We start from the raw sequence: 24,655 nt of genomic DNA, 5'->3' as shown, positions 1-24,655 counted from the left end.
TGAAATTATACTTTTGAAATAATTATTTATATCATAATAATTATTTCACGAATACTTGCTCGTAGATATTAATTTATGCTTTTAATAATCATGCGTTTAAGCTATCAAGTCGAGTCGAGTAGACTTTCTAATTTCGTGGAAGATAAGTCGATTTCTAAGATAAGTCATTTCATAGAGAAAAGACCAGCTGCTAAGGATTCGTCGCCACGATGGCTAGAGCTTGGAATAGCTGCTGATTACTCCGTTTTCATGGAATTCGAGTACAGCAATATATCTTGGCTCTTTTAAACATCGTAAGTAATACCAAACGAAATTCTGTTATTATACTTAGATATAGAATACCTCCAACTACATATGTACGCAAGCAACCGGGAAACATAGGGCAGAGTTATGCGTATCTCTGTATTTTCAAGGTACGCTATTTGCTTTCAAACATCTCGATCGTATATTCGGATGGAAGCTCTGTATTTTCTGTTTACACTGTTCAAAGCTTACACGTATCTTTTAAAAAGTTCAGCGAATAATTTATCCGTAATGGAATTTTGTAATCGATTAATTTCAGCCATTCGGTAATTGATTTTCCAATGCTGTTGAGATTAATAACGTACATTTCCTAAGATAAATATAACGAATAAAATTAATTTTTTAGGAAAATTATATAAGATACGATGTATTTACGAGAGTTTTCAATAATAATTTATTTGTAAGGCTGTAATACTGTTTTAACGCCTGTTACATTTTCGTACGTATTTTAATCCTAGGTCAGTGCAATTTACATGGACCCATCGCTCGAATCCAACATGATTCTAGTGATCGTACGAATGATTTTATACGCGGGAAAACGAGACGTTATGGTAAGCGATTTCCATTAAATTAAATCATTTAACTAAAGTAGTAACTATCTGAGATACGCATATGCGAGTGTCAATTATTTTATTTTCTACTTATCTGTACAGTGTATGGTATATAAATTATATAGGTCAAAATATCTGCGCATGACGTTTTAGATCGATAAAATGCAACGAGTTCCATTTTGTTAAATTGGACAACCGTGAACGATCCCTTGGAAACAAATTTCCAAACAAACAATTTTCACGGACCATTGACAAACCTCGCATTTATCGTGTATCCGAAATATCTGTATAATCGACTATTAAACCTTTTTCATCTCTTAAGAATCTTAATTTAATGTTATAGACCTATGATAATATCATTAATATACGACACTTGCGATTCCTTTTACTTTTCTATTTCTGCTATTCTTCTCTGCTGTCGAATCAACATTTCAACATTTTTCAGGAAGATTAAAATACTAATAGCGTTACAAGTTACATTTGATTACAATCAACAACACGATTACTTGCACGTATATTTATTATCATTGACGAATATTTATATATAGTATATAATGCATGATGTAATAATAAATATAATATATTCGTAATATTTGCTAGCTTTTATTAAGAAAATATTAATAAATCGTCGTAGGTCCGCCGTGGCGATGCCAGACGATCTCTCGAGAACGTGAACAAATGGAACAGAAAGATGCTGTCCTCGAAGGACGTAAATCACGATGTTGCTGTATGGTTGACGCGATTAGATATAGGAGGTCCTTCGAGATCGTGCGCGTTAATTCGAGACGAAGGCTTGACCAGCGCCTTTATCATCGCTCACGAAGTAGCACACATGTGAGTGTCCCACATGTTGAGATATCGTTGGCAAACTGAAATATTTATAACTGGCCTGGGTATTTACGCAGAGACCGTGTGTTATTTATTTATGCAAATACGTACTTGTACGAGAATAATTTGAAAAATGAAATCTCCATAGGAGAACTTATTATCTTTACCGAATATCACAACGCGTACTGTACTTTGAATCTGCCATAGATTTTTGCGTATTATGTGCGTTCTTGCATTCCTTCTTTCACCTACGATGGCTCTTAAACAAGAAACGATATCGTAACGAGAAATACAACTTAGCTGAGCGTCCACTTTGGTTCCACTAGTGTTGTCCCATACGACTTTGTGTTTGACCTCGCTATTAGGGGACTTTTTACCCAACGTTTCCTTCACCGCCTTCACTACTTTCGATTTATCGAACTTGAGACTTAAACTGGCCGTTACTAAATCTTCCGGCTTCTTCGACATCGGTTGGTGTCTCTTCGTGAACCAATTCGACGGTGCCATAAAGGTCGAAATAGCGGCTTTCGAGGATCCGCTAAGCTTACTTTTAGCTCCGTGCAATGTCGACACGTCGAAGCTGTTGGAACGGAAGCTCTTCGATCGACTTCCTTTCTGTTCGGTCGTTTTTCCGGGCCAGTTTGATTTGCTACCGTCCCGCGAACTCGGCGCTTCCTCGCCGCATCGGTTGATTTCCGTCGCGGAAGACGCTAACGAGCTTAGGATCGATATCAGATCCGTATTAGAGCAGGCAATGCCCGCAGCACCGGAAACGGATGCACTCGCGGCTCTTGGCAGTTCCGAGACGCGCTTTCGGAGAGAAGACGTCGGCGAAACCGACGGAGTAGGCATTTCAGAGAATCGTTGTTTCGGCTGTTGAGTGTAACGTTGAGCGGAACTGTTACCCTCCAGCGGCTGTATTTCGTACACTTGCTCCGTCGACGTCCTGTACATCCTTAAGCGCACCTGGCAAACGGATTGCTTTTATTCGAAAGACAGTTTCTTTTTTATCATAATTCGTGCGTTATGATACATGTTTCGATGATTGAGCCGTTAAGCGTGACAAAGCGATGGAATTGTTTTGCACAGAAATTCTGGTTCTAAAATTATGTTAGGGATTCTAGGGCGTAATAACATCTTGGAACGCAAAGTTATCGATGTGTCGATGAAAGTTAAGCGAGCTTTATCGAAGCACACGTTCGAGTCTTTGGGCGATTGCTAGGAATACGCGTAATGTTTTTTTCCGTGAGCTGAAAAGTTGAACGACTATAAATGGCGTTTGTAGAGGATTTCAAAGCGGAAGAAGAGGCAGATTATTTAATACATAATATCTTCCTTTATAATATATCTAATATCCTAATAATTAGATGAACGTAATACAAATGTTTAGAATCAGAAATTATCTGTTTATATAGAGATCTGTTTGATGCAAGATCTAAAATCAATCAAATCGGATTGTATGGATTATGTATTTGACTGTGTTAATCCTTTGACGTCGATAGCAACGATGTATATAGCGAATGGCGGTTATCAGCCAAGATTATGAGCACGTACGCAAATAGACTAGAATATTTTGCAAGAATGAAATGTCTTGGTATGGTACGCTTTAATCTATCTATCCAAGTCAAAATAAGTATAAAAATCGCGTGGCAATCAACATATTAAAAAAAAAAAAAAAAAAAAGAAAAAGAAAAGGAGAAACAGATGTTTCTGATTGTTTAGTGCATTTTCATAAAATCTTCTAAATGTTTAATTCTCATAGAATAAAAGGGAGAGCATACGTTTGAATCTCAGCAGATTTTATTAATTCTTTGAAACCATAAATATAATATGAGTATTACATCAACTTTAGTTCATACATGTAACAACATATTATTCTGCGCGTAACAGTTATATTTAATGAAACATTTATTTATCCAGTAAATCCATATTCTCTATTAAACGTTCGTTTATTAATAAAACTGCCATAATCGTCCACGCATTGTTCGCTTCCTTAATTATTTTTCAAAGTATAACGATAATCAATGATGCAACAGAAATATCATGTAACATCCCAACAATCTTACATGAGATTTTAGCTGTTTTTACTATACAAATTAAGTCATTATTAAAATAAGTCATTATAATAATATATATATGTCGGAGATGACAGAACACCGGAACCTTCCCTTTGGAACTTTGGGAAGACCCCTAGTATTGAAATTTAGATTTCACCATAGCCGTATTAAGAAACTGTTGTCATTCGATCCGACTGTATTTATTTGAGATTTATGATAGTGAGCTCGGGCTCGAGACGACAATCAGTCGCCGAACGTAGCCGCGGTCAAAGGGATGAACGTTTTGTCTAACAAAGGCATGAATTAATTCTATAGCTCTTCTTAAAAGAAATACTTGGGACGGGGCACGACGGTAAACGTTTCAATGGTTTCTGCCACGTGGCTCGCCACACGCAGACTTTGTCCTTCGGGTAAGATGATTGCCAGATGCCAACGCATCTTCACAGTATATGTTTAGCTGGTCAAAGTATATATTTGACTTGATAATGAAATACAGGAATACAATTTGAGCTGGTCCAGATCCGCACGCTAGCAGTGTTTATGACTGAAAAACCCCGAAGCCAACGTCGCCTGTCTACAGTTTATGGTCTGCCTCCCTGCTATTCTTTTGTCTATGTGCTGTCGATGGCTTCAGCGCTTGAGGAAGCTAAAAAGACCAGATGTGGAGTTTTCCTAGAAGTGGTGACCACTTCAATAGCTATAATACGTTTTATATCACGCGTAATATAGTTTCGTAATATAGTAATATAGTTTCTCAGCCACAGTGGCGTTACAAGGGCGAGACCATACGTGTCTTAATGGCGTTGTTTCGTTGACATTGTCACGTAAAATAAAAAGCAGGAGGCTCGTACGAAAAGAAAAAATTAAGATAACAAAAAAACAAGAGAATTTATTTCTGAATTTACACTGACTGCGATTTTGTTCTGAGCTCCAGCCGTGACTTTCCAAGACTGAAACTCTTACAATTTGACTTTCGGTAACATCTGTTTCTTCTTTGTTTGTCATCCCTCAATATCCCCACTACCCTGCAGGCGTACGTGACCGTTGTCACACTTCTAGGACATTCGGTGGAAGGACCGTTAGGATACAGATGACTCATTAGGCACTTCGGCGATATACATTGTCGCCAAGGCCGCCACATCTCTATCTCCATCATCGGTCCATCGGATTTGAAGTATGCCGGTCGTGACATACCCCCCAGTTTAGATTGATCTTGGTCCTCTAAGATCGTAGTAGAATTGGTTGGATTTGTTTATAAATCGTAATTCCTATCCTGTGAATTTAAGACAACTAACCAAGGGTATTGTTACTAGTGCCAGGGTCAGCATTATCCTGGAAAAAGTACGTTTTCAATCGGTTACCATGTATCTTTTTCTTAATATTGTCGATAGATATAATGTAGTAAGGAGTTTTCACATCATTGATTCTATAGGGTCCTAACCATTCAATGTCCAACTTATCTCTTTTATGGTCATTGTGAATTAAAACAAAGTCTCCTTTCCTAAACACGGTCTGAGTTTTAACAATCTTTTTTTCTTGGTCTCGCTTGTAGCGTTGCTTATTTTGAATAAGTGTTTTGTGAGCTGTTTCCCAATATTTATTTAACTGTTTTTGCCAAAGTGAGTACATATCGTCATAGGTAAATGCGGGGAATTTGGATATTGCGGAAGGTAAGTTCGCTTTTCGCCCAAAAGTCAATTCGAAGGGGGAGAATCCTGTTCCTTCATGTTTTGCAGTGTTGTATCCTAAACAAATGAAATTAAGTACTTCGTCCCATTCTTTGTCATTGCCGTGTAACGCAGTACGAATTAAATCTTTAACCGAGGCATGTGTTCTTTCGAGGAATCCGTTACTCTGTGGGTGAAATGAAGTTGTTTTGACGTGTTTGATTTTAAAGGCCTCTTCAAATTTCGTCATTAAATCGCTAACAAAATTTTGTCCTTGGTCTGTCAGAATCGTCTTTGGTGCCGAAAATATGTAAATATAGTGCTCAATGAGCGCGTTAATTATAGATTCAGTTCGTTGCGTTTTAAGGGGAACAAGGATTAGATATTTCGTAAGTTCGTCGTGAATTGAAAGTATATATTGATTTCCGCGTTTGGTTTTCGTCATCGGTCCTATGATGTCCATAGCGATTTTGTCGTTAGGGTGAAGTGGTGTGTCTGAGATCTGTGGGGACTCTTTGGGTCTGATACGTGTTAGTTTCTCCTTTTGACATGTGTCGCATGTCTTCACGAAGTTTTCTACTCTTTCAAAAAGGCCGGGGATTTTGAACTTATCCTTAATCCGTTGATACGTTTTCTGTATCCCTAAATGTCCTACGGTGTCGTTATGGTTTTCCTTTATTGCTTGTAGTATTTCGCTTTCGTCTAGTTTTAAGATGGGGTTGGGCGCATAAGTGACTTCCTTGTATGTGTCGTTAAAATATATTAGCATGAGTTTAATCTGTGTTTTCTCTAATTCAGTTTTTTTTATTTATTTATTTATTTATTAGAATATTTACAATCAATTCTCGTTGAGAATTTTCAGTAACTTAATTTGGCGTGATACAATGACATGGATTATAATAGCTTTATATTGTTGGTTCTAGTAGGACTAAGGATTTAATCTAGTGGGTATTTTCTTTTTAGTCTGCGGATCTGGTCCGTCGTGTCCAGTAGTTGGGTGACTAGTGGGTTGTGGTGGTTGTTGACTCTTGTGTTATATCTGCTTCTGGACTTGTGTATTTCATCTTTGACTGTAGATATCTTGAGGTCGCGGTGGATTGTTTCGTTGGTAACATATCAGGGTGCATTTAATAGGGATCTTAGCGTTTTCGATTGGAAGCGTTGGAGTATTTCAATGTTGGAGTTACTTGTGTTCCCCATAGTTGGATTCCGTAGGTCCAGACAGGTTTTATTACGGCCTTGTAGAGGGTTATTTTGTTCTGTATGTTTAGTTTGGAGCGTCGGCCCGTGAGCCAATAGAATTTTCTTAGTTTTTCCTTTAGTTGCTTTGTTTCTTCCGAGATATGTTTTTTCCAAGTTAGTCTCCTGTCCAGGGTCATGCCCAGGTATCTTACGGAGTCCTTGCTTGGGATTATTGTGTTGTTAATGGTGACCTGGGGGCAGGTTTGTTTTCGGAGCGTGAAGGTTACATGGGAGGATTTTTTTTCGTTTATTTTAAAACCCCATTTTTGGAACCACTTTTCCATGGAGTCGAGACTTCGCTGGAGAGTGGATGAGGCAATTGCCGGGTCTGCGTGAGTAGATAATAGTGCTGTGTCGTCGGCAAATGTTGCTATTGTTACCTCGTTTGATATGGGTAAGTCGGCAGTGTAGATGGAGAATAGTAGGGGTCCGAGGACACTACCTTGCGGTATGCCGGATTCTATTGGAAATGTTGCGGAAGTGGCGCCTAGACATTTAACTATGAATTGTCTGTTGGTAAGGTAGGATTTTAAGATGGAGTAGTATGGGTGGGGTAGGATTTTTTTAAGCTTGTAGAGTAGCCCTTCATGCCATACTTTATCGAATGCCTGTTGGATGTCTAGGAATACGGCTGAGCAGTATTTTTTCTTTTCAAGGGTTTGGCTGATCATGTGGGTTATGCGGTGGGTTTGCTCTACTGTTGAGTGTTGTTTTCGGAAGCCGAATTGGTGATCTGGGAGAGTTTTCAATTCTTCTAGGAGTGGAAGGAGACGATTCGTGAGCATCCTCTCGAATAGTTTAGACAGGGTAGGTAAGAGACTGATTGGGCGATAGGAGCTGGCTTCATATATTGGTTTACAGGGTTTGGGGATGAGGGTGATTAGTGAGATTTTCCACGCCTTAGGAAAGTGTTCAAGGCGGAGGATGGCGTTAAAGATTGATGCGATGAGTGCGATCCCTTTTATGGGGAGTTCCTTGATTGCTTTATTTCCTATTAGGTCGTGACCTGCTGCTTCCTTGGGGTTTAGGCGACTGATTGCTTCTATGATCTCTGCAGAAATGAAGGGTTGAATAGGAGGGGACATTTGGAAGGGAGTGTGCAGGTATTCGGTGACGTCCGCTGCAGCTATGGAGGAATGGGGTTGGAATACTTCAGTAAAGTGTTTGGCAAATAGGTTGGCTTTTTCTATAGGGCTACGCGCCCATCCATCCTGCGGGCGGCGGATTGGAGGTATTATTTGTGGGGGGCGCGTGAGTTTCCTGGAGGCTTTCCATAGTGAGTAGTTTGAGTCGGCTGTGGGGGACAGGCTGGCGAGATATTTGTGAAAACGGTCATTATTGTAGTTCTTTATGGTTTTGGATAGTTTTCTAGTTGCGTTGTTTAGTTTGCGTTTGTCCTCCGGTGTTCTATGGGTCTGCCATATCCTTCTTAGTCTACGTTTTTCTGCTATTTTTTTTAATATGTACTGGGGGTATTCGTGATTGCTGATGGACGTTATTGCCGGTGTGGAGAAGCGGATAGCGTTTATTATGCTCGTGTTTAGGTATTCCGTGGCTGCTTCGATTTCTTCATTGGTTTTTAGTGAGGTTGAGGCTGAAGTTGTGCGGGTAAAGACTACTCTAAGGAGCTGCCAGTTGGTGTGTTGGTTATGAATGGAGCCATTAGGTGTATTCTCGATGATAGTTGAACTGACTGTTACTATCACGGGGGAATGATCAGAGGAGAGATCAGCCGAGGAATTGATTTGGACGTGTCTTGACGAGATATTTTTAGTTATGAAGAAATCAAGGAGATCGGGTATTTTGTTTGTGTCGGTGGGCCAGTGTGTGGGTTCGTATGTGGTAAGGTAGTTGAGGTTGTTGGTTGTTATGCTGTTGAGGAGGTTTTTGCCTCTTACTGTAACCAGTCTGCTACCCCATTGGGTGTGTTTAGCGTTGTAGTCTCCTCCGGCTATGTATCTGTTGCCCAGGGTGTCCAGGAAGTGGTCAAAGTCTTCTTTGGCGATGGAGTGTCTGGGAGGGCAGTATACAGCTGAAGTGGTGATTGTACCATGACAGTCTTCTATTGCTACGTTTGTTGCTTGGAGGTAGTCTTTCTGGAATGGTTGAAGTTCGTAGTGCTTGATGTTTGATTTGATTATGATTCCGGTGCCGCCGTGGGCCTTTCCGCTGGGGTGTTGGGTGTGGTAGAAGTTGTAGACGTGTATTTTGAGGTAGTTTTTGTCGGTGAAGTGGGTTTCGTATATGAGCATCACATCGATTTGCTGTTGTTTTAAGAATAGTTCTTGTTCAGATTTGTGCTGAGCTAGACCGTTGGCGTTCCACAAAGCTATTCGCATTGGTTTTATTTTGCTTCTGTGCGTATGAATTTGTCCATGAAGAGTGTGAGTAGTGACAGCAAGTTGTTAATTTGCTCAGTTTGCTTCTCGATAAGTTTTTCGAGTCTGGTAAAGTTGTCTGTGCTTTGTGGGGTGGGAATTCTATTTTCTGTGTGTACACTGTGTGTTTTCGAGTTGTTTACGTTTCCTTGCGTTGCCTGCGCATAGGATACTGTTGGTGTGGTGAGTTTTTGGGGTTTAGGTTCTTGTATGGTTATGTCCTTGGGTCTCAGTTTTGGATACTTTATATTATGTAGTGTTTTGTAGGCTGAGCATCCTTTGTAGTTCGCAGGATGCTCTCCTTGACAGTGGATACATTTGGCGGGGGTTTCCGGGGATTTAGTGCATTGGTCAGTGGGGTGATTACCTGCACATTTTACGCACCGGAAGTTATGATTGCAGTATTTCTGCGTGTGGCCGTACCTTTGACACCTTTTGCATTGTATTATTTCTTTCTTTACAAGAGGTGGCTCGAACTTAACTATGGAGTTCATCAGCCGATTGATGTTGTAGATTTCTTTGTTGTTTGTTTTTTGTTTTAAGTCTATAAAAAATAAGGATAGTGGGTTTTTTGTGATTCTATGCCTAATGTTGCTGATGTTAGTTACTTCGTGGCCGTGATTTAACAGTTCGCACTTTAGTTCGTCTAGATCGGCTGAGTGGTGGATGTTGCGTAGCACCACTCGAAATGGTCTTTCTTGTTTGAGCTGGTATGTGTGGAATTTAGCGTTTAACGTTTTTAATAGCTTGGTTAACTTTCTATAGGCGTCTGGGTGGGTCGGCAGTATTTTCACGTGGTTGTTGTTAATCTTTAACTTGTAGTCCTCTTTGCTGATGTCTTTTTCGATAGTCTTAATCATTGACTGTATGTCGATTACGTCGTTAATGAATATCGGTGGGGGAGGGGGAATTCTTTGAGTATGGAGATTGTATTTTCGAGCTATCGCGGGGAGACGTAATCGCGAGGAAACACGTCAACGGGAGTCGTAAATTCCCGTTACGATCCTAATGATCGACGCCGCGAGTAGATCGATCCCCTGATTTCCGTTAAGATAATAGGGGTGGTTGAATTAATATAACTCCGTGATTGGTAGGGTTATGATTATATTTTTCTCCAACAGCTTCGTTTAATCACACACAATAGTAACGTCGTTGAGTCTGAAGATTGCCTGGATCTTGCTCAGATTCTGACTGCCAATCTGAGAGAGGAAGGCTCGTGGGTCGTAGTAGATGTGGCGATTGATCAGATCCAACCTTGACTGAATCGAATCAACAGGATCAACCGAAAGACTGAATGAAGAGACGTCGACTGCTTGACTCCGACTGTTTGACTTGGGTGGCTTGCACTGACGACTGACTCGAACGATTTCCGTTATGAATGTGAGGACACAGATCCCCGTTACCATTAGCTAAGACGTTAACGGTTGAAGTTGGGATATGGAAGTATCCTAACGGCATGACTCGTGGGAAAACCCAGATGTTTCTAATCTCTAAATGCCTGATTTTCCCTGTCATATAATTAACAATTCTTCCCGTCATAACTACCAGCTTACTCCGTAATATTTAAGAACGTTCAATAAACCTAAGGACCTTTTAAGTACCCGCTATAAACCGAAAATGCTTGCAGGATTCAAGGTTTCTGCAAGCTAATGAGAATCGGTTTATGGTGGGCCTTAGTTTTATTGAGGGTTCTCTAATGACGTTTGGGTCTGGACGGTCAGACATTAAAGTACGTCGCGCGGACCTTTTCACGCGACGTAACAGAGATTATTTACCTTTTCGGTTGTAATCATGGAGTCTTCCGTGGACTCCAGTATTGAAAATCTATTGTAGGTGGTCACCTGGATGGCTGATGGTTTAGTTTGACTCTCGTTTACATTTGTCTTGGTTGGTTCGAGCTTTCGTTTTTTCGTGTGATGGTCGTTTACGAGGATAGATGTGTTGCCCTCTTGCCACGGGGGAGGAAAAATGGCGGTGTTATAATTTAGCTCCGGGGAGCCTGTTGGGAATGATAGAGCCATCATCGAGCTAGTTAGTTCAGTGTGAAAGAACTAGTCGAGAGGCTGTTAACCCCTGGCTAGGTTAGTTGGATTCGCTTTCGACAGATGGGCGTCACGTGGAGTTTTGTGAACTTCACAGGGCACTGGACACACGTCTGCACGTCTCGGCACTCAGCAGCAACTGGATGGTCACGTGCTGCTTTGTGAACATTGCCGGGCACTGGACACACGTCTGCACGCCTCGGCACTCACGAACGAACTGGATAATGTATGTAATAATGTATTTTTAGTGTATCCTGTTAGCTTAACAAAACATAACGTTGTTCAACGTTTGCATAATATATTTAAAGAAAAAGATTGATCGTACTTTCTGATCTGAAAAAATAGCTCTGTTTATACATTATACATTATACATGGGAATTAACATTATGTATGGGAATTAACTAGTGTCTATATAGTTTCACACTGACAAAATAGTTTCGAGTTACTTAAAAATAGTTGCTTGATTCAAGCAACTGTACGCGTTAACAAAATAATTCCAACTTACTTGAAAATAGTTGCCTGATTCAAGCAACTGTACGCGTTAACAAAATAGCTTCGAGTTATTTGAAAATACTTGCTTCACTCAACTGCACACATTAATAAAATAGTTTCAAGTTACTTGAAAATAGTTGCTTGATTGAGGTAACTTGACCAATCTGAATCATCATAAAAACTTGGAAGGATATTTCAGGCAAAATTACAGGTTCACATTGGCAAAATGATTTTAACTTACTTGAAAATAGTTGCTTGATTCAGGTAACTTGAGCAATCTGAAACATCATAAAAACTTGGAAGGATATTTCAAGCAAAATTACAGGTTCACATTGGCAAAATGATTCTAACTTACTTGAAAATAGTTGCTTGATTCAAGCAACTGTACACGTTAACAAAATAGTTTCAAGTAACTTGAAAATAGTTGCTTGATTCAGGTAACTTGACCAATCTGAATCATCATATAAACTTGGAAGGATATTTCAAGCAAAATTACAGATTCACATTGGTAAAATAATAGGTTCACATTGACAAAATGGTTTCGAATTGCTTGAATTCAAATCGTTTGACGAAGCAACATGACTAATCTGAATAGTTTAATTGTCATCTTTATCCAAGACTCGCATAGTCAATCGAGCCATTCGGAAATCACATTGACCAACTCCAAAATTGAAAAGTAGAGAAAAGTAATTACAAGTATCGCAAGTGGTGAGACAATATGCGATAAAAATGAAAAGATGAGCGTGGCGTTAAGCTCTAAGGAACTAGAGGTTTTGTGAGAATCAATCGTGTACTTGGACGATGAAATTGCGAAATTATGAGATTGTCCAAAGATGAAGTTGGTCAATTTGACTTTCGCCAAGCTCGATCGTCACTACGACAGTTCTCGCGTATCGAAACTATCTTGATGTTTGTGTCGACAGGTGAGACGAATGAGCGATCGTGGCGGAGAAGGATCAGGACATTCGGTCGTTACGATGGAATCAGTGTTACCGACTTTATTTGGCCGTCGCGAATCAGTCGCCTGTTTTCCTTTTGGAGGCGTGACGAGAATATTGCCAAATCGTCGAGACCCAGCGTCCAGAATGTCCGCACCACTGAGCGGTAGAGGAAATACGCACTATCTTCGGTTGGACATTATGGACGACATCCCATACCTAAGAGCGAGGGAGGTAAGGATCTTTCGTTTATTCTTTTTCACTTTCTACCGTAATAGATCAGCCACAGATAGTCCATTTCGACGAATAGTTTCTTTCGATCGACGTGGAAACCGTCGAAAAGAAAGATTTAGGATATTGTAGCCGTTCGCCGATAAGGAGCGCCATTTACGCCGAAGGAGATCCGTTCTCTTAGAACGTTCATAGAGTCGCCTGTCTACCGTATTGGGTCTGCCTCCCTGCTATTCCTTTGTCTATATGCTGTCGATGGCTTCAGCGCTTGAGAAAGCTAAAAAGACCAGATGTGGAGTTTTCCTAGAAGTGGTGAACACTTCAACAAAAATAAACGAAAGATCCTTACCTCCCTCGCTCTTAGGTATGCGATGTCGTCCATAATGTCCAACCGAAGATAGTGCGTATTTCCTCTACCGCTCAGTGGTGCGGACATTCTGGACGCTGGGTCTCGACGATTTGGCAATATTCTCGTCACGCCTCCAAAAGGAAAACAGGCGACTGATTCGCGACGGCCAAATAAAGTCGGTAACACTGATTCCATCGTAACGACCGAATGTCCTGATCCTTCTCCGCCACGATCGCTCATTCGTCTCACCTGTCGACACAAACATCAAGATAGTTTCGATACGCGAGAACTGTCGTAGTGACGATCGAGCCTGGCGAAAGTCAAATTGACCAACTTCATCTTTGGACAATCTCATAATTTCGCAATTTCATCGTCCAAGTACACGATTGATTCTCACAAAACCTCTAGTTCCTTAGAGCTTAACGCCACGCTCATCTTTTCATTTTTATCGCATATTGTCTCACCACTTGCGATACTTGTAATTACTTTTCTCTACTTTTCAATTTTGGAGTTGGTCAATGTGATTTCCGAATGGCTCGATTGACTATGCGAGTCTTGGATAAAGATGACAATTGAACTATTCAGATTAGTCATGTTGCTTCGTCAAACGATTTGAATTCAAGCAATTCGAAACCATTTTGTCAATGTGAACCTATTATTTTACCAATGTGAATCTGTAATTTTGCTTGAAATATCCTTCCAAGTTTTTATGATGATTCAGATTGGTCAAGTTACCTGAATCAAGCAACTATTTTCAAGTTACTTGAAACTATTTTGTTAACGTGTACAGTTGCTTGAATCAAGCAACTATTTTCAAGTAAGTTAGAATCATTTTGCCAATGTGAACCTGTAATTTTGCTTGAAATATCCTTCCAAGTTTTTATGATGTTTCAGATTGCTCAAGTTACCTGAATCAAGCAACTATTTTCAAGTAAGTTAAAATCATTTTGCCAATGTGAACCTGTAATTTTGCCTGAAATATCCTTCCAAGTTTTTATGATGATTCAGATTGGTCAAGTTACCTCAATCAAGCAACTATTTTCAAGTAACTTGAAACTATTTTATTAATGTGTGCAGTTGAGTGAAGCAAGTATTTTCAAATAACTTGAAGCTATTTTGTTAACGCGTACAGTTGCTTGAATCAAGCAACTATTTTCAAGTAAGTTGGAACTATTTTGTTAACGCGTACAGTTTTTTTTTAATTTATTTATTAAAATTCACAATTCGTCCAATTTGGACATTTGGTGGAATTTTTTAACGGTTAAATTAGCATGTTTGTGGCTACCCCCAGCGGGGTACCATCCTCGTGTTTGTTAGATTATGTCCTTTATAAGGTCTGCTGGGTGCTTCCTTTTTAGCCTTCTGTCCATGTTTATGGTATTGTATGTTTCCGCAGCTAGCCGGTTTGGGTGTGTTGCTATTCTTGATTTGTATTTCTCGGAGTATCTGCTAATGTCTTCCTTGACCGTTGGCATTCCCAGGTCCCTCCGTATATCTTCGTTTCTGACGTACCAAGGTCCGTTTACTATTGTTCTGAGGATTTTAGCCTGTATTACCTCTATTTTGTTTATATGGCTCATTGCTGCTGTCCCCCATAATGGTATTCCGTACGTCCAGATTGGTTTTATGATCGTTTTATATATTTTTAATTTATTTTCTATGTTTAGTTTGGATTTTCGGCTTGTTAGCCAATGCATTTGTCTCCTTGTTTTCTGTATTTTTTCTACTATTGATTTGATGTGTAGTTTCCATGTGAGTTGTGTATCTAAGTGGAGTCCTAGGTATTTGACATGCTTTGTTTGCGTTATATGCGTGCCGTTTAATAGGATGTTTGGTGGTATCTTTTTTCGTAGCGTGAATGTAATATGGTTGCATTTATTGGGCTTCGCTTTTATTTGTTTTTCTTGTAGCCAATTTTCTATTTTTATGATATGTTCTTGTAGTATTTTGACTGCCGTTTCTGGGTTAGTATGCCTGACTAGTATAGCTGTGTCGTCCGCGAATGTCAATACTGTGCTGTTGGTAGTTGTTGGTATGTTCGCCGTATATAATGTGTATAGTATTGGGCCTAGGACGCTTCCTTGTGGTACCCCGGCCTTGATGTCTTTAACTTGAGAATGTGTGTCCTTGATTTTTATTACGAAGGTTCTGCTGCTTAGGTAGGATTTTATTAATTGGTGTATTTGCTCCGGGAATTGTTTCCTAATTGTTTGTAGTAGACTTTCATGGTTAATTTTATCGAATGCTTTCCCTATGTCTATAAAGAGGGCTGTGCAGTATTCCTTGTTTTCTAGTGCTACTATTATTTCGTTTATAAGTCTGTACATTTGCTCTATCGTGGAGTGTTTGTTTCCGAAACCAAAGTTCCCAGTTGTGTCCTCCAGCTTTCAGTAGATTTGTTTGGTACCTCCTTTTTGCTGTTTTTCCTAGGTACTTTCTCAAACCTTTGACTTTTTCCTCATCGCTTTTTATTTTGTATTTTTTGCATTCCTCTTCATACTCTGATATCCAGTTTGTAGCTTTCTCAGTTCCTTCAAATCAGAGATTTTTTTTAAAAATATTAAAGGACGCCAACGTATATTCGTCTCACAAGAGTTTGGCGAGCATATCATAAAGACGGTGCATGATTTCTTTGGCCATGTTGGAAGGAATCACATATTGAAAAAAATCCGACCCTTTTATTATTTCAAAAATATGGACCGAATTGTCGACAAGTTCTGCAAACAATGCGAAACTTGCATTAGGAATAAAAGCAGAACGAGAAGACCGATCGGGCTTATGTGGAGACTAGGACCAGCGAGGAAACCGTTTGAAATAATGTCATTCGATACGGTCCGAGGTTTTTCCAACAACAACTCACCAAAGAAGTATATGCATATACTCATAAATCACTTTTCAAGGGCTGTTTTTATGTCCACATCGAAAACACAACGCGCGGAAGATATCATAAAACTTATAAACTCGACAGGAGAAACTGACTCCATAAAAATTATCCTTGCAGACCGATACCCAGCGATGACATCCAAGGAAATTCAAGAGTACGCGAGAGAGAAAAACATTAAATTAATTTTCACCTCGACAGACTGTCCATCCTCCAATGGACTAAACGAGAGGGTAAATCAAACATTAGTAAACAGAATCAGATGCAAGATCAATTCGAAAAAAAAAAGAAACTGGACAAAGATCGCAGAAAAAAGCGTAGAAGAATACAATCACACCAGACACAGTGTAATGGGATTTGCCCCAAATCACTTACTGTATGGGAAAATGATCGAAATCATCCCTAAGGGAATGACAGAGAAGAAGATAAACTTAAAAAGAGACAGAGAAGAAGCATTTAAAAACTCAGCAAGAAATTTCGAAATCAACAAACAAAAATATGACAAAAAAAGACGAGAACACGAGTTTAAAATTGGTGATACGGTCTTCACCCACAACGGAAACAGAATGAATAGAAGTAAGCTGGAAGAAATTAGGAAAGGACCTTTCAAAATTTTGAGAAAGATTTCAAACTCTATATATGAAGTGGATAACGGTAACCGGAGATCTGAAGGGAATTTCTTCAAACTGGCCCGGAAAAACGACCGAACAGAAAGGAAGTCGATTGAAGAGCTTCCGTTCCAACAGCTTCGACGTGTCGACATTGCACGGAGCTAAAAGTAAGCTTAGCGGATCCTCGAAAGCCGCTATTTCGACCTTTATGGCACCGTCGAATTGGTTCACGAAGAGACACCAATCGATGTCGAAGAAGCCGGAAGATTTAGTAACGGCCAGTTTAAGTCTCAAGTTCGATAAATCGAAGGTAGTGAAGGCGGTGAAGGAAACGTTGGGTAAAAAGTCCCCTAATAGCGAGGTCAAACACAAAGTCGTATGGGACAACACTAGTGGAACCAAAGTGGACGCTCAGGTAAGTTGTATTTCTCATTACGATATCGTTTCTTGTTTAAGAGCCATCGTAGGTGAAAGGGGGAATGAAAAAGAAAATCGTAAATCGTAAAATCTCTTCCAGAGAATGCACTTTATCGTAAAAATTAATAAAGTCAACAACAACGTGAAATTAAATAATTGTTGTTTGATATTCTGTATTATCGATATAGGTGAAACGTGGAGAAGATAATTTGCAATCATTGCGGACAATATCGCAGTGACATTATTATCAATCGGTAATATTAAAGATAAAATTCATATGGGATGAAAACAGAGCGTCAAAAGTGGTTATTTTTCGATCTTCTTGCGAAGGGAAAATTCCTGCAAAATGTTTAAGAACGGCTCTCAACAAGGAATGAAAAATGTTATTACAGTTCCATTTTCGTGTTCGTTTTTTTTTTCTACATGATCCATGTGAAATAATTCTTCAGATGCTCTGCTGGTAAATGAATCGACGTTTGTAATAGATGAAATATGAAGTACAGCGAGATCGTTGTTGGCTATTGTTCTACACCGATATCGACAAAATAATTCTTCGACAACTCTATTGATAAATCAATTGTAGTTTGAAATCAGACGAATCTGAAGTACCATCAGTTTGTTGCTACGAGAACAATAGCCACCAACGATCTCGCAGTAATTCGGATTCGTTCGATTTTAAACTTCAATTGTTTTATCGACAGAATCTCTGAATAATTATTTTGCTGGTAAATTCTGTTGGTATATCGATTAGAGTTTGGAATCGAGCAAGTACGAAGTACAAGATGGCTATTGTTCTCCAGTAGCAACAGTCTGATAGTATTTCAGATTCGCTTGATTTCAAACTTAGTTCCCTTGGTTTAATTACTGATTTATCAGCTGGATCAAAATTTAAAGAAAATGAAGATCAAGTGTAGCGCGTAAGTTTGACCTCTGCTTAATTTTTTCATCTCTACACTCATCTTTTTCAACTTCCATGTCACATTTCGTATAAATGCTAATAATTCTTTGTTTTTTTTTTTTTTTTGATAAATTCTCTTAAACGTCGCACAAGAATTTTTCGTTCGCGAGGAGGTGCAAAAATGGCCACTTTTTGACTTAGGTCAAAATTTGCAAATTTGGGGTTAGCCCCAACTTAACCACACTTTTAATCCAACATGAATTTTATTTTAATATTACTGACCTCTGATGGTGGATCTGCGATATTGTACTTAATGATTGTAAACTATCTTATCGAGACTTCTCATCTATATTAATAATATAGGAATGTTAAATATTATTTTGAATATTAGGAATATTAAATAACAGTTAAATACTTTTAACTGTTTATAATAATTTACTATTACGTATTTTAACGCGAAATCTCGTTTCATAAAAATTTTCATTCAAATACGTAAATACATAATATTCATAAATTTATAAGAACAATTTTGTCCGTAGGTATTTGGTAGCGCAATTGAGAAGATGTTAACGGCGCAAAAGGGAAACGATACGGGGGCTTCCGGGTCGAGCGGAAAGCCCTCGGTATCTCCGAACAAACCAATGTCAGGCAAAGTGACAAATTGGTTTTCAAATATCAAGAATCAAAATCGGAATCAGACGGAATCCAGCGAACCGTCTCTCTGTTCTTCCCTAAAGGACCTATTCAAGAAGTAATGGGGAAGAACAAATGCTAATAAATGTTAAGTGTCTCTAGTTTAATTAACACTTCTTTATCTTTATCTTTATTAACACTTATTTATTTAAGAATTTATTCAGAGATTAACACGACCTAATAGATGACTGACAATCTGGTGTAATTCAAATTAACGAGCTATACTTTCCTTGTACTTTCTTATTGCTATACCTCTACAATATTCTTTTATCGTATCTGTCGATTTTAATCTCACACAAATATATAATAAATGTGTATACAGTAGTTGACGAAAATATTAGATAGAAGATTTTTGCGAATATATATTATGTGTGTTAGTGTTTTTCTTCACTTCACTTCAATGTAACGAGACGTGTCTATCATGATTACACCGGTAAAAATTGAGACTAATTTGGAAATATATATATGGAAGCTAGAAGATGCTTATTGCAGACGTACACATAGCAAAAAACTAATGTACAATGTAAAGAGTATTTTTAAACATGTGATTGATTAGGGGTAAAAATGCTCCTACTAAAAATATTGTGACTTATTTATACAATACATAATTAACTGTCCAAATACCGATGGTAATCAATAAGCATCTTATAATTCCTATTTACATTTGTTTCAAAAGTTTCTTTCGTTTCATAAGGAAATAATAGATGCACGACACTTTTTGTTTTATATTATTCTATCGATTTATGTATGATCTATTTTGTAGTAATAGAACAAAACGAAAGAAACTTTTGAGACAGCCTAATGCATCTTGAAATTCATGAAAAGCTTCAACAAAATATTCATGGAAAGTTTCTGTAAGCGTCCGAGTACTTTCGTGAGCCGTTATATGTATAATAATTCGTTACAATGTTAGTGATAGCTTGGAAAGTGAACTATTTTTATTATACATCTTTTTACTTTCCATATTACGCTCATAGATACTTTAAAACGCCGCGATACTAACTCTTATCTATCATGTTTACGAATGCCTATAATTTGTGAAACCGCTTCTGATTTTACGGAAATTTTGCAGTTGCTTGATGAATGAAACAGATTTGTTAAGAGAATCACATGTTATAGATACCTGAACTGTGATTTATTTAATATATCTTTTCTGATTTGTTATCCTGCAACATTTCCATGTTTTACGAAGCTTTAAATTAAATTTCACAAGTTTATTTTCCTTAAGCTAAAGACGATGCTGGTGAAATATTTATTTCTGAAGTAAAAAGTAAAAATATAGCTTACATATTGCTTGTATTTAATCATGTATTACGATTAATCCTGTTGCGATACTCGTATATTTCAGTTAGGCTCTGGTTTTAGTAAACAAGAAAGATTTATAATATCTTAAGAAGATGTTTAGCATGAAATCATGCTAATAAGAAGTTTTTCATGTTTTTCTTCAGGCTTAAAATATTTTTCAATGTTGTGAAAAAATTGGGTTGAAAATGAATAAAAGGGTGCAACAGGGTATTTAAACAAACTAATATCTCTTATATGAATAAGTCGAGTGATATGCTGTAAATTATTTTCACAAAAAGACACCCATTTTTATTATTGTTTTCTAAACAAAATTCAATATGATTTGTTATACCTGTAATAGGAAGTTTCTTTAACTAACATTTAGTTATCGATCCTATTTTTATTGAAGTTTAACAATACTGTTCAATGTTAATAATTATTAATTTACAAGTGAAGGGTAATTCCAACGAAGAAAGATATCATTTGCAAACAAATAGTTTCAGATAAAATCAGCATTGGTACTGTAAATTTAAGATATTATAAATCTAATATGTATTGTATCGCAAAGCGGGATTCATGATGAAAAATTAAATATAAAAGTCCATGAAATTTTGCAAATTTAAGCATCTCAGTTGATACAGCTTTAATAAATGTGAACAAAAGTTTAGTCTATCTCTATATTTAAATAACGCATGATATTTAATTCTACAGTATAATTAAACAAAGATTCGAAGCTGAAAATTTCGAAATATAATTGAACAATATATCGTACAATAAATGTTATATGATGTTCTGTAAAGGAGAATTGCATTTTTATGAAGAGGATCAAAGATAAAGGAGATTTTTGTTGAACGATACGACCGTTTCGAAATTCCATTTTGATCTTGTGTATGTATAGTGTATCTCGTACAAAAGATATTACAACAAGCGTCCAGTCATAATGTGAAACATTAATCAAAATTTCTAATCTCGAGTGTTTCAAGCCCCAGAACTCATCTTAATAAATATAAGAAGGACAGATTAAATTCAATCTGATTTTTCTAATTTTCTCGTTAATAATTAAATATGAGCATCAATCAATCAATAGTTCATAATGCACGGTATAATGCGTATATAACATTCATCTGATTTCAATTAACTTACGTTTAAGCAAAATAATTATTCGAACTGGTTTATCATTCACATTATTACACATTTTAATTGTATATATATCTAGTACAACATAGAAAGGATGTTTTAGGATTATGAGTATTCCTTTAATTTTTAAGAAGAACAATAAGTATGCATAGTATTTCTTTTATCTCATATTCTAATTTCACCACATTGAATTTTCTAAAGAAAGATGATCTATTTATTTTAGATAACGCAAATCCTTTATTTTAGATATGCAAAGTCAAATATATTTTTGTCAATAAAGACACAAAAAATCTTAGATGTCTAAATGTCAGCTTTAAGAACAGTAGACTTGCCTGCCTTCAAACTTAAATGTCCTTTCCAGTAGTAAAACTTAAAATGACATTAACAACGGCAGTAATATTTACGCCTACAGATGGAGGATATTAGACTTCGATTAAAATACAAGTAGCTCAATAAATATGTGTCTAAGTACGATGGTTAAAGAATAACGATTCGTCATTCTTTATTCCAGCGCTTAATGCTATCCTTCTTTCAACAAATACAATCCTAGAACAATGCCGCTGAAGAGAAATGTTATGCGTGAATTTATTTGCCTTTGCGGGACGAAGGTTTATTAAATTATTAAATGAAAATATTAAATGAAAATGAATATGTATAATTGTGTGTATAAAAATTGATATATGTATGTATGTATAAAATATATATATGTATGTATATATATATGTCGGGTTGGCGTTAAGATTAGAGTTAGGGATAAGGGCGTGAAACGAATCCCTATTGGCGCTAGACGTGATCGTTATGCAATAGAGGAGATATTTACTAGTGCAAATATGACTATGATGGAATTGGACAAGTAATCGCGATAATTAGATACTCGAGAAGCAAATGACGATGATCCTAGGCTCAATAACGAATCCGCGGTCAACGGGATGACGAACTTTACCCTTCGTTAGCGTCTAAGTTACACTGTATGTTAGAGCAAGGGGCAATTATTACGTATACGAAAGACAGGTCGATTGCCGATGAGATCGCACTAGAGTGAGTGGCTCTCCGTCGCGGTGACGCTGTCGAAGAAATCTATGATGGGTGTGCCTAAGGGAACGAGATCTCGGAGTCGTCATCGACTCCAGTCGGAGGTTCGGTGCGCATATCGAGATGGTGTGTAATAGAGCCGACAAGTTAATAGGAGCCCTTAGGGGAATTCTACCCAACATCAACGGGCCGCCCAGCTTGGCTCGTAGGCTCTACTACAACGTGTGGGAGTCCATCGTAACTTACGGAGCACCGGTGTGGGCTAGAGCAGCGAATACCGATAAGAACAGGAAAAAGCTGAAACGAGCACAACGAACGGCCCTGTGCATAACAACGACGGCATACCGTACCGTCTCCCACGCGGCACTTTGCGTGTTGACCGGGAATCTCCCGATTTGCATAAGGATAAAGATGCTCGGAGAGACCTACGAGAGGAACAAGATCCATGGGTCCAGGATTGGCACGGATGACGGCAGCAAGCTGAAGGAGGAACTGGAGGCGATTCGCAAGAAGGCCCAAGAGGACTGTCAGAAGGAGTGGAACAACTACAAAAAGGAAAATATCACAAAGAAATTAATACCGAGTGCGCTGCTATTTACCAAAAAGAAGATGGACATCGATCACCACACCATGCAGCTGCTAACCGGGCATGGGAGCTTCGATGTCTATAGGAAAAGGATTGGCAGGGACAGCGACAGCAACTGTCTCGACTGTGGAGATTCGAACGACGATGCAGAGCACGCCCTCTTCGCGTGCCCGAAGTGGACGGACAGAAGGATCGAGCTGGAGAACGCTCTGGGCGGGAAGATAGACGTGGGCAATCTGATCGCCACGGTGACCGCCAAGGACGAGAGCTGGAATAAATTCAGGCAATTCTGCAAGACCGTCATGTGTCACAGGAGGGTGACAGCGAAGGCCTGGGAAGAGGCAAGGAGGAGAACGAGCGAAACAACAACTACGTGGAGCAATGAGGGCAAGAACACGAAACAACGAAAAACCGCGGAAGGAGACCAGTCCAGTATTCTGAACTGGCTGAGAGGACGACATGAGCAGTAACTGCCCGAAGAAGTAGATACAACGGGGCACGAAAGGACAACCCTGATGACTGCCGACAGGTTTTACCGGGGTTGTCTGCCCTCTAAGCGGAGGAAGAAGGAGGAGGGGTTTTTAGTGGGTATGGCAACGACAACCGACCGACTCCCACATAACCCAGTGATGCGGGTCACTGGGCATGCGTAATTGCATTTTCCGCTCCCCACGCAAAAAAAAAAGACACGAGATCATCGGATTCGCGGAGAAAAGTCTCCGTTCGAAGGGTGTGGGAAATTGACGTTGCTGTTAATTGGTCAATTTCCATGTTGGTGGTTAGAGAAAGATATTAGCTGTCCTTGGGAAAAGTTGCTAGCGGGAAGCGTCGTTCGTGGAAGGATAGATTTCTCTTATCTTCCCGTAGTTGGGGCACAGGCCATTTGTCTATTTGAGAGACTTTGTGTAATTGAAATTTAATATTCGTAGCGGGTCCTCGCCCAGCTAAACATATACTGCGAAGATGCGTTGGCATCTGGCAATCGTCTTACCCGAAGGACAAAGTCTGCGTGTGGCGAGCCACGGGACAGAAATCGTTGAAATGTTTACCGTCGTGCCCCGTCCCAAGTATTTTTTTTTTATGGAAAGCTATAGAGTTACTTCATGCCTTTGTTAGATAAAACGTTCATCCCTTGACCGCGACTACGTTCGGCGACCGGTTGTCGCCTCGAGCCCGAGCTCACTATCATAAATCTCAAATAAATACAGTCGGATCGAATGACAACAGTTTCTTAATACGGCTATGGTGAAATCTAAATTTCAATACTAGGGGTCTTCCCAAAGTTCCAAAGGGAACGTTCCGGTATTCTTTCATCTCCGACATATATATATATTATTATAATGACTTATTTTAATAATGACTTAATTTGTATAGTAAAAACAGCTAAAATCTCATGTAAGATTGTTGGGATGTTACGTGATATTTCTGTTGCATCATTGATTATCGTTATACTTTGAAAAATAATTAAGGAAGCGAACAATGCGTGGACGATTATGGCAGTTTTATTAATAAACGAACGTTTAGTAGAGAATATGGATTTATTGGATAAGTAAATGTTTCATTATATGTAACTGCTACATGCAGAATAATATGTTGTTACATGTATGAACTAAAGTTGATGTAATACTCATATTGTATTTATGGTTTCAAAGAATTAATAAAATCTGCTGAGATTCAAACGTATGCTCTCCCTTTTATTCTATGAGAATTAAACATTTAGAAGATTTTATGAAAATGCACTAAACAATCAGAAGCATCTGTTTCTCCTTTTCTTTTTCTTTTTTTTTTTTTTTTTTTTTTTTAATATGTTGATTGCCACCCGATTTTTATACTTATTTTGACTTGGATAGATAGAATAAGCGTACCATACCAAGACATTTCATTCTTGCAAAATATTCTAGTCTATTTGCGTACGTGCTCATAATCTTGGCTGATAACCGCCATTCGCTATATACATCGTTGGTATCGACGTCAAAGGATTAACACAGACAAATACACAATCCATACAATCCGATTTGATTGATTTTAGATCTTGCAT

The 24,655-nt window shown here is 38.4% G+C and overlaps 2 protein-coding genes and 1 long non-coding RNA gene across 7 annotated transcripts in view; 2 read left to right on the top strand and 1 right to left on the bottom strand.

Moving 5' to 3' along the window:
• The window catches only part of LOC126926971 (uncharacterized), a 234,636-nt gene that overhangs the window by 93,905 nt on the left and 116,076 nt on the right, over positions 1 to 24,655 (top strand). The window lies entirely within an intron of this gene.
• LOC126927012 (uncharacterized) overlaps positions 1 to 24,655 on the bottom strand; it is a 31,803-nt gene that overhangs the window by 4,724 nt on the left and 2,424 nt on the right. The gene's annotated exons all lie outside the window — the stretch shown is intronic.
• Positions 1,616 to 19,049, top strand: LOC126926981 (uncharacterized). 2 transcript variants are annotated; one of them, XM_050743286.1, is made up of 3 exons: positions 15,620 to 16,898; positions 16,945 to 16,985; positions 18,425 to 19,049. In XM_050743286.1, the coding sequence occupies exons 1-3, from the start codon at positions 16,599 to 16,601 to the stop codon at positions 18,453 to 18,455; spliced, it is 372 nt and encodes a 123-aa protein (XP_050599243.1). In that variant the 5' UTR covers positions 15,620 to 16,598; the 3' UTR covers positions 18,456 to 19,049. The 2 variants fall into 2 exon arrangements, 1 of the variants encoding a protein (XP_050599243.1); XR_007715047.1 differs by lacking the exons at positions 15,620 to 16,898; positions 16,945 to 16,985 and adding an exon at positions 1,616 to 1,688.

The sequence above is a fragment of the Bombus affinis genome, unplaced genomic scaffold (assembly GCF_024516045.1).
Source record: "Bombus affinis isolate iyBomAffi1 unplaced genomic scaffold, iyBomAffi1.2 ctg00000068.1, whole genome shotgun sequence".
Taxonomy (NCBI): Eukaryota; Metazoa; Arthropoda; class Insecta; order Hymenoptera; family Apidae; genus Bombus; species Bombus affinis.
Note: the sequence above shows the minus strand (reverse complement) of the source record. Positions and strands in the feature narration are given on the sequence as shown.

Bases quoted from the DNA above. Each gene is read 5' to 3' on its own strand.
- LOC126926981 (XM_050743286.1), top strand. From the start codon at position 16,599: ATGAAGTGGATAACGGTAACCGGAGATCTGAAGGGAATTTCTTCAAAC. The intron at 16,899-16,944 runs GAAACGTTGGGT...TCAAACACAAAG, and splicing joins AGGTAGTGAAGGCGGTGAAG to TCGTATGGGACAACACTAGT. The intron at 16,986-18,424 runs GTAAGTTGTATT...TTTTGTCCGTAG, and splicing joins GAACCAAAGTGGACGCTCAG to GTATTTGGTAGCGCAATTGA.